Source organism: Typha angustifolia, chromosome 11 (genome assembly GCF_048772165.1).
Source record: "Typha angustifolia cultivar Huaian chromosome 11, ASM4877216v1, whole genome shotgun sequence".
NCBI lineage: Eukaryota > Viridiplantae > Streptophyta > Magnoliopsida > Poales > Typhaceae > Typha > Typha angustifolia.
This window is the reverse complement of record NC_133249.1, coordinates 7588509-7599399: the sequence shown is the minus strand read 5'-3', so window position 1 is coordinate 7599399 and position 10891 is coordinate 7588509. Positions and strand designations below refer to the sequence as shown.

Genomic DNA, 10891 nt, shown 5'->3' with positions numbered 1-10891 from the left:
AGTTATTTTGGCCATAAAACTTCAATTATGTATTTGTAGAAATGACTAAGAGGAGAAAAAAATCACGGGTCATTTGAATGGATGGATGGCGTTCGAATGCCCGTACAATAGTAGTAACACGTTCGACAAACAGTTCGAACGGGTAGACGATATTCAAACGTTATGCTCTTCCAAACTCTCAGATAATCGAATGTCTAAATGTCATTCAAATACCTTCTTATCTCTTTCGAACGAAATTAAATGTCATTCAAATGCTGGCACATAAAATTAGAATGTAACAAACCCGTTCGAATGCCATTAACCCATTCAAACGATTTTCTTGATTCAAATCCATGTGTATATTAAAGTTTGGATTTTTTTCTACATATAATTTTTAAAAATTCTATATACACACCTCTAAATTAGATATTTGTATGTATATCCTTCAAAACACATAATTTTTCTATATACTATGCCTTTATAAAAATTGTGGAATGTTACGAACCGGCTTGATCCAATCGGTAATGATTTTAGAGGACATGACTTTAGAAGAAAGTTGTGGATAATCTAACCGTTAGATCTTTCTGAATTTTGGATATGTTGTCGCCCTTAAAAAAAAATTTCCAACAAATCTAAGATCATAGGGTTTGGATAGCTAGATCTTGAGATATTGGCCAAATAGTGGCCGAAGGTCAGATAAATCCTATGGTGTGAAGGGGCAGAAGTTATTATAAAATAGGGGGATTAAGAGTTAGAGGAAGCCGACTAAAGACTTAGGCGGTGGAAGGAAGGAGGTGGGAGAGGGCGCTAATAGCTAGAGCAAGTAGAGGAGATAAAGGCACAATGATATTTTCAATTATCATATTCAACTTCAATTAGGATTTTCTCTATATATTTATAGAGGCTCAACTTAGAGACCCAAACGTTAAAATCCTAACAAACCAATTAAACTAGTATTTCTTATCTTCTCAGATTAACCCTTTGTTTCATTATAGATAGATCGGATTAACTCTTTGTTTCGCTGTAGATAGGTTCTGAATCTAGAGAAGTCGTGAATACCAAAGTTGTAGATCTAGAGGTTTGCAATCTTATCTAACTAGTTTGATATTATTCGGATATCTGTAGAATATTCTACGAATATTTTTTCAAAACTGAGTAGAGTTGGATTTAACTAATTAAATAAAATCCTTACTTACTAAAGCTTTAACTAAACTAAATAACCAAATAAAATAATTAGATTCAATCTATTGAGCCCAATGTCCTTATGATGTGATCCGATCTGACCCAGATTTCATCATATAGATATCTCTTGGAGTTAGCTAACTAAATTTTTTTAAATAATTTAAATCTAAAAAGATAGAAGTATTCTTATTCTAGTTCTTATAAACTCTTAAGAGTATATTTACCTTTTGTCTATTAAATTATTGAGACTTGAAAAGTAACGAGTGAGTATCTATATAAATAACATATATTTTGAAAGGTATGCATATAAACTGAAACTTTTAGAGAGCATACAGGTAGATAAAAGTTTTTTAAACAGTTTACATGTAAAAAGTCCTTTTAAATCTAAAAGGATAAAAGTTTAAGCATGATCAAAACCAAATTGTAGCTGTTAGTTAGCAGTTAGGTTGGATATAGAAAAGACTTAACTATCCCATAAAATCTAGTATAGTTAAAAGATATGGTAGAGATAGTTAGAATATTTTGTAATTTATTCACGATGAAGAATATTAATGCTATACCTTAAAATTAAGTTGAACTAAGGAAGGTAAATAGTAATTTGCCCAACAAAAGATATATCTCATTTCTCAACAAGGGTAAGCAATTAATTAATAAGGCAACTGATGGGGATTATTATGCATATCTGTACATATAGAAAAGTGCTAATTTACATAGCTAATTTCTAAACTAAAATTAAGGCATAGATATACTTCTTTAGTGTACAAGAAAATCCCACTTTATAATCCTTTCTTCTTTCTTTTTTTTGGAAAAGTAGGTCACAAGACCTTTTCATTGAGCTTAAAGCAGATTGCAAGAGAAGTTGGGAGGAGGATCAATCCACTCCTTACAAACCCGATTAGTTAAAGTAAAACTAGCTAAGTTGTTTGCCACAAGATTGTTACGTCTACTAGTGTAACAGATCCTAATAGTAGTAGATTCTCTAATCCACTGAAGGTAGTCATTAATGAGAGGGGTAATTACTCAATCTATCTGATATTCATCCCAACTATTAATCATGTTGACTAGATTGAGACAGTCACTAAACAACCTAATTATTCTCCCATTTGCCCATGTGAGTGAAGCGCCTATCCTTGATTAACGAGTGAAGCGCCTATCCTTCACCATGCAAAGCGCTGTAATAGTCTTCCAAGAAGAGAGCTTTGCCCAGATGAATGTCTAAGGGGAAAACCAAAAGGGTGAAGCCCGCGCCACCTTTGTTCGAGCCTCTCTATGCAGCGTCCGACCATCCAACAATATCCCCGTCAAGCATGTCTGCACTACATTGTATAGAGGAGGTGGAGGCGATAGACTGCTTCGAGGGATCTAATGTATTCGGTAGTGATGAAGCCTACATTGGGATGGAATCTACTGTGGCGATAACTTGTTGAGGACAAGGTTTTTCGCTACCAAAACTAAGCTTGTTCCTTGGCATCCAAATCTCTAGAGAATGTTGAAATAGTAAGCAGTGACTTTGTAGTCCTTCAGCGTCGACGTAATAGTAGTAATCCAATCTTCAAACATGATAGGAGCATTGCCTGATCTTAGACCTAGTCTGTTGATAAACCACATTGCCCTTGCAAATTTCCATTGGAGGAAAACATGCTCTAAAAATTCTAGCTCATTGGAATAGAACAGACAAGTTGGGTCGATTTCCTTTCTTCTATGGTGAAGAGCCTGTCTGACAGGAAGGGCCCCAACCAAACATTTCTAGAGGAACATCTTCACTCTCGGCACGGTAGCTTTGTTGTTCCATATCAATTTCCAAAGACTATGAATGTGTCGAGGAAGAGGAGCTCAACTAACTTCCATTAGAGAGAGAGAGAGAGAGAGAGAGAGAGAGAGAGAGAGAGAGAGAGAGAGAGAGAGAGAGAGAGAGAGAGAGAGAGAACAATAAGTAGATTTGGAGGTGAAATTCCCCTTGGGCGATGACTTCTAGATAAGGCGATCCTTCTTGTCCGCGGAGATACTATTAGGGTTATCTCCTCTAAGGAAAAGAGCGAGTTGACAAGGTGTGAGTTCCACTTGTTCCCAGATATTAGATCTTTGACTATTAGGATCGCTGGGATTGAAGGGTGAAATTGGCAAGTCGAAAGCTAGAGTCAAGGATTGAAACGAGGATGAATAGAGTCTCCTTTCCCGATCTCCTATATCACATTTTTTCTGAATTGAGATCTAAGACTTAAGATGGCTGACCAAAACCAAGTCGAGCGCTGCGACTTATGGAAAACTTTTATGCGTACATTTCAAATTAAGAAAGAAAAAGGAAAGATATTTGTAACTTGTAACTACTAATGTTTATGGAAGCTTAAAATGTTCCATTACCTAATAACCTAAGATTTTTAATCAGCTTGTTATCAAATAAGGTATTAGAACACTTTTTTTTTTCCTGAAAATCAAGAGTTAAAATCTTGACTACTCATCTCATCTTTATTATCCTTTCTCACAACGAGTTGCGCATCTTATTATTTTTCATCTTTTTTAGATAAATAACTTAAGCTTATAAATCAAATAGTTTATCAAATATAATATCAGGACTAATTTTATTACATGCGAAGAGATGGGTTATGCATAAGTTGCATAGTGGTCTAATATCACATTACATTCCTGAAGAATAAAATTATATAATTTAAGCTTCAAATTTTTCTTGGGTCCAATGTGATATATATATATATATATATATATATATATATATATATATATATATACATAGTTCATGAGTTAAAAAATAACTAAACCTAAGAAAACTTTAATAGGCCGGTGAAGTAGGGCCCAACCTACAACTCTCCACAATCACATGCGCACATTGCAGTTGAGAAACCGAGTCCCAATTCCCACCCACACTTCAAAGTCCAATTTGTTTATTACCCACTGCTGCTCTCTGGAGGAGTGCGCATGCAGTAAAGCAAGCAAGACAAGCATGAACACTATCTCATCTCATTGTGGGCAAAAGGGATAATTTTGTGGTACCATTCGCATCTCTTGCAATGCCATCCTCTGGGTGCATCCCATGTCAGTGTCTACTACTCTCTCTCTCTCTCTCTCTCTCTCTCTCAGTGGCTTTCACATGTTTGGGCTCTCTAATGTGAAGTGGGCATGACTGAAAAGAAGACAAGGTTAGTTGCTTAAATGATTAGTGGATAAGCTTTGGTGGAAATTGTTCCACATATAGCTCTGTCTTCTTTTGAACCAAAACTTCAAACTAGTTTAGAACCAAAACTTCAAACTAGTTTAGAAGATGGTATAAACCTTTAATACAATAGAGCAACCAGTATTGAGATTGTAATCTTTTTTTTTTCCTCCAAGAATTCCTCCAAGAGATTGCAATAAGTCTAAAAGCTTACAAAATCAAGCCCAGCTAAAACTTGGATCTGTCATGGGAACTTTGGTTAGTCATGCTGTATCTACTCCTTTTCTAATGGAGAATTACTGATGGCTTCCATTGATTTTATAAACCTTTTAGACTTATTCAACAATGGATGTTGTTAAATATTTTGATCATATAACATGAATAAAGGCCACGACTCGGGAATACTTTAAACACCTAGCTGATCTCATATCATACTAATACGAAGCGGTTCATATTAGATTACATTACGAGGACATTGAACTTGATAAATCAAGTTTATTTATTTTTTAATTAATTTATGTTTATATAAGCCCTTAAATAAAGTCTAGTTAAGTCATGTAAGCTTATAAGATAAGTTCAATTAACTCAAATAAACCTTTAAGGTAAGTTTAGTTAAATCAAAAAAGTTTTTAAGGTAAGTCCAATTAAGTTATGTATACAAATCCTAATTCGAGTCATACATACCTTTAGTGCTAATCCTAAAAGATATTGGTTTTAAGGTAAGTCCAATTAAATTTGTGCTATTTTCTTTAGTCATCTAAGCAGCTAAGATATTATTGAGCTCAGCTAATTTATTATTATCGCATTTACGTCTTATCTTAGTTGTTAGATTGTTTTATTCTTCATAGGAGTAGATCTTAATCATAGAATAAATTTGAGCTTTCAAACCTTAGCCACCATCCTCCACCGTTAAGTCACCCTACTATATAGTCATCTGCTTTCATCTTTAGCTATCAGTCACTCTTTGACGATCACCGTAACATCGAATATTTTTACTTCTATCCCATTCTAACCTTGATTCACTGTTTTATTTTTAACTTTTCACCCTGACCTCCAATTTACGTGAAACCAAAGCCATTAAAATTCTAACTTATAAGGCTACCACCCCATAAAAATATCATAATTTTATTACGTCTAGATCTTTTTAGATCTAATTCGTAACACATCTTTCATAGATATGTGATGCAGGATGAACTCATCGATTATAGATTTGAGAAGAACAAATAAGAAAAATAAGTAAACCGAGAAATCCACCAGCCAGGCATCAGAATCCATTAATATTGAAATCCACCAAAAAGTTAATATGTGAAAACTTTTAAAATATTTATTAACTAATAAAAAGAGGATTACAAGTTTTATATTAGTAAAGCAAAGCGAAAGACAAAAGAACAATAACTCTCATTAAGCCTGAAGGTCACGAATGCAGCAATCTTGCGTCTACGAAAGTAAAGATGACAAATAGTAGTATTCACTCAAAGAAGAAGGCTAAGTGCCTCCTAAGAAATTGCATATATGAAAAATGAAACATCTTTTTTTTTTAACAATGAAAGAAACATTTTCTTTTTTAATTTTCTCTTTGAATGTGTGAGATTGCATCCTTCGCTATTGTCATTTGCCTGAGTTCATAGGATTGCCGAAATCATAGTCACCGGAGAGAACTGAAACCAGCATATATGGGGTGGATTGGGAGATGTGATGTGAAATATAACTTACATTACAATCAACGCTAGAACCGTCAGAAGCAAGGCCAGGATATTAATCAATCATAAAGATCAAAAGAACTAAAAGTTCCCATGGCCAATGGGCATAGGATCCAATTTTGAAGGATTCAGTAACAGAAGAAAGAAATAAACATGCCATATGCAATCTCATCATACGGATAACTACAAGATATTATAGTTCTTAAGCAGGTAATACCAAATTTCAAAAATGGTTCGAACATCACCAATACAAACCCCTTTAAACACAACATTAGGATGGTAACGGAAAGCTCACCAATTTAAGAAGATATATCTCACTGGAAAAGGAAAGGCACATCTTTGGTAGCTATATACAATAGTATCAGAAAGTATAGTTATAACTTATAACTCCCTGTAGAAATTGAGTCTGTCACCCTTGTTGCTGCTTTCTAGCATCCTATTAAGGACAACAGTTGCTGCTCCCTGGCCTGAAAATTTATCCTCTTTTGGATTTTCTGCAATTTGCAATGATGAGACAGCTTGAGCTGCTATGAATCCTGGACAGATCTCAGTTTGTTGACCTCTCTCTAGATAATATGGTACTTGGAAATCTCTTAAATGACCACGAGTTGGCAATGACTGCCCCATCCCCCAATCAGTCAACCTTACTCCGGATGCATATGGATCAGCAGCCAACTCCAGTCCACCGACAGAGTATCTAATAAAGCTTCGAGTGTCTCCCAAAGAGTTGGCGTTGCTAGAATTATCCCAAGGATTACATTTTCTGTACTTGTTCAGCATGAAATGACAAGGTTCCTCTGTATCCTCTCCTAAAAGGACATGAAGAGCAACTGCCTCAGCAATAGCAGCACCTTCCTCATCTAATCTTTGTTGCTCTTCTTTCTTCTTCTGTTTCTTCTTCTCTAATTCAGAGATTATGGCTGCAGAGGTTGCAAGTGCTTTCTCTAGGCGTCTCTTTTTCTTCTCAGCCTGTTTCACACGGTCTAATTCATCTTTGGATTGTTTCTTCTTCCCTTTCTTCAAGACTTTACCTGCTTGGCCGCATCCACCTTTCTCCATGACAAGTATGCCTCTATTTACTTGTGTCAGTTTATTATCTTCTAATAACTACTTTGAAACAACAATAACCATCTTTCCTTGGATTTAAAATCTAATAAACTTTCCCTATGATCTTGACCACTTCTTGAACCTGACGACTAATTTAAAGCCACACACCATAAGTCTACACCCACTCAGGCCTGAAAGAGTATCTCATTTTGCGAAAAATGCAATCCCAGATGGAGACAACAGGAGAGAGCAGGAGAGAAAAATAATAAGCACTTGTTAACGCATCTTTTGTTGCTTTCTTCTGCAAGTTTCCACAGCTCAGACTCTGGCCCATTTCAATACAATCCCAATAGAGAAATAAGGATCTTAGCAATATGATAGTGAAGGTAAGAATGTGCAACTGAACAGCTCATAAGGCTCTCCTACTGCATAGAAAAAATAAATTGAGGCATTAGATTCTAAAATAAACATTTTAAAAGAGAAAAGTATCATTGGGAGATATGAATGTACAATCAAATAGCTGGTAAGGCTCTTTTACTGCATCGAAGAAAATTAATTAGGCATTAGATTCTAAATATGATGTGAGAATGAAATACAGTAGCCTAGCAGTAAAAACTATCCTCAAAAGAGAGGCCATAAAAATGCATTTGATCAAGTGTTCAAAAGTCAATGAGATCCACTCAAGCATGGAATAGAAATAAAAACTGTAGATAATATTCCAAAGTGCGCTCTTGCATGACAACATGGGATCTTTCATTCACTGAACATCAGCTTAAAAAGTTGAAATGCTTCCCTGTTGTGATGCACTATGAGCTACCATGCTTCCAAAATTAAAATGCTTCCCTGTAGCAGTACCCATGCTCCATTTGTTTATAAGGAAGATAAACTTCAGATCTGAAGGCTTATTTCAAAAGCATTATTGAATGAATCAAAATAATGCATTGAGTTTCATTTTACACAAATATGTTAGTTCTTTTTCATTGATAGGATTAGAATCTTACAGATAGAAGGATTTCTTATTAATGAATTAAATGTTAGGAAATTATTCTATTTTATTATGTTTATAGAAAAATAGTTCAATGTCTAAAAAAAAAAGAAGTACAAGTCCAGAAACCATTATCTTCTTTCCCTTTTCCAAATCTTTGTTTATTTATTTCATTCTTGTTAGCTTTGGAACTAAGTGTACCTTAAAAGTAACATCCACAGAGACTATACAAAGCAATCAATGCAGCAAGTGAAGGCTTTCGGCCAATCAAAGTCACCGTTCGCCCCATGCAATAGTAAGGCATTCATCAAAACCATAATTGGGATTTTAAGATAATTTGTACACAGTAGAAGGATCTTTATAGCTAGGTTCTATAATAAGGCAGAACTCCAAAATAGATGAAAATTATACAAACATGCATAAGAGTTTACATGAAGCCAATCTTAAATCCTTGAACTTTGTCATAGTATCAAGATCAGGCAAGTGAACTTTAAGAGTTTACGTGTAACCATATTAGGTAGTTAAAGATCAGAGAATACAACTTTACACGGAACATCAACAAACTAAGGAAAACTACAAATCATATGATAGACTTGCCACAAGGTCTCAGCGTCAATAGTGAACCGTCTTACACATATACATCCACCAACATTGCCTTCCTGGGCCCCATCTATTTGCAAAATTATCTTATAAGCAACAAACAAACAAAGCACTATATTAATGAACAAAATCCTCAGTTTGAGTTGTATGTTGTAATGCTGCAACTCACCTAACAAAATAAGATAACACTTGAGTAATGAAAACAAGGGAGATCAGATTTATTAACTACACATGAATTCTCAATATCTATCAAGGAAAAAAGTCAGTGATAGCCCCATTAATGACAACAAGAGTGCATGCAACAACCACCAATTACAAAGAAGTAAAGATGCCTGATGCATGATAACTCAAGAGCATATGCAGTCAAGATTTGTATTCATGCCATGACTCTGAATAGTGAATTTTAAGTAGCTGAAGTATATCTTTGATTAAATGGAACGAACAAAGCATTCATTTTGTCCTATTGATATAAAAAGATCTTACAAACTAAAACAGTCACCAGCTTAATATGGTCCAAAATATTCCAGTAAAGATGGATCCATTAGCTTCTTAAGTTAGATTTAGTTCATTACTAAAGAATTTCTTATTCTTTTCCTTCCTTCTTCCTGTCTTTATTTTACTTTAGATATTAGACAAGTAGATCTGATACAGAATCAAAAGCCGAAACACAACAAGTTGCACACTATCAAAGCATCTCTAAGGCATGAGTACTGATTGCTACTATCGTAGGGGTATTGATTATAACACCAACTTCGGCAGTGGATACATATTTATCCTGACATTGCACACAAAGCAATCTGGTACTTCATTATCACACCAATTCCTCGATCAATTTATATGCGAATCTAAACTCGACCAAACATGAGAATGAAGGCTTAAATTTCACAATTACCTTGAAGAAACTTAAATTTCCCAAGAAGTTCACAATCCTAATTCCATCTTCACTCCTATCAAAACAAAGCAAATATCCTTTATCCAACGCAATCACCGAACCTAGCAGCAAAAGTAAAGGTTGACGCTAGTTGACCTAGAACGACGAAACAAATTCCCTCAATAAAATGGTTCAGATCTAAGAAGAAAAGATTACAAGGCGAGAAATTTAGATCAAATTACATGCAAAAAAAAAATAATGAAAAAAAAATCCTAAAGAAGGGGCCTAGCAGATAGCTCCATACCTGCAACGGTTACGGCAGGGAGAGTCGAATCCGAGGCTACTCCGTCCTCATACAATAGAGAGAGAGGGAAAGAGAATTCTAATCGTCTCCGCGTGAGGGTTTCGGATCTGAGACAAAAGACCTAAATTTTCCACACAGAGAGAGAGAGAAGAGAGAGAGAGATGAGTGAGGGACTTTAGGAACCGAAGCACATGCTGGCCACGTGAGCAAATGGCGAAGCCGCGAAGGCACGAAAAGGGCGTTTTGGTCATTCCGTAACAAGTCTCAGCGGCCGAGGGAGGGGTCCGGCTTCCGCATAGAAAAGTCTCTGCTTGCGTTTGATCATCCAGGGCACGTCAACTAGGCTTCGCATGATGACGTGGATGAAGGATTTTAAGCTCCGCATGAAACGTATTATGCGAACGCCTGGGAACGAGGATGGTGTGATGAAGGATCGGCTGTGAAGATGGTCGAATGGGGCAGGTACAATGCCACCGTACATAGGTAGTGGGGGACTGCTGAGGGGGCACCACGCGGCGCTGCCTTATCCACCACTCAATGCCAGTAATACCCCCGGCTTGCGGGCCCCATCCGTCTCAAACCCGAGTGCATGACTATAGAATATTAGGAGTGCAAATCCCAGAGTGTTAGTGCACTTTAGGTCTGTGAACCGAACTATTTTCCCAAATAGTTGATATTAAAATCTATTTACCTAAATAGGTGACATTTCTGTCACAGGACACCCTTTTTAATTTAGGCGAAAGGGTCCGCTCAACCTCCTATGTAAGAATGTAGCTTTCTTCACACGTATAATAATAATAATAGAAGAAGAAATAGGCGATCAAAATACATAAAACGCTCTTCTATTAATAAAAAGCTATCAACTCACTTACCACATTTGATAGATTATAAGAAGCTGAAGCTTAGCTCCTTCACTTTTACATAGAGGGGTTTTCCATTTTATAAAAGTGGAAGGATCTAGTCTTACACTGAATGAACATATTTTAAGCTTGTAAAACTGTAACATAAGTGGACTGCTCTAAGACGAAGTGAGTCATCCACAAAGTAGTATCTTATG

At 35.8% G+C, this 10891-nt stretch overlaps 1 protein-coding gene across 4 annotated transcripts; it reads right to left on the bottom strand.

The window, feature by feature from the left end:
* Positions 1 to 6220: 6220 nt before the first annotated feature.
* Positions 6221 to 9995, bottom strand: LOC140770904 (uncharacterized). Of its 4 annotated transcripts, none has more exons than XM_073112228.1 (3): positions 9835 to 9993; positions 9552 to 9686; positions 6221 to 7499 (listed from the first exon to the last, which is right to left on the bottom strand). In XM_073112228.1, the coding sequence occupies exon 3, from the start codon at positions 7084 to 7086 to the stop codon at positions 6409 to 6411; it is 678 nt and encodes a 225-aa protein (XP_072968329.1). In that variant the 5' UTR covers positions 7087 to 7499; positions 9552 to 9686; positions 9835 to 9993; the 3' UTR covers positions 6221 to 6408. The 4 variants fall into 4 exon arrangements, with proteins under 4 accessions (XP_072968329.1, XP_072968332.1, XP_072968333.1 ...); XM_073112231.1 differs by having other exon boundaries at positions 9552 to 9652; positions 9835 to 9985; XM_073112232.1 differs by having other exon boundaries at positions 9552 to 9606; positions 9835 to 9985.
* Between the last annotated feature and the right edge of the window lie 896 nt (positions 9996 to 10891).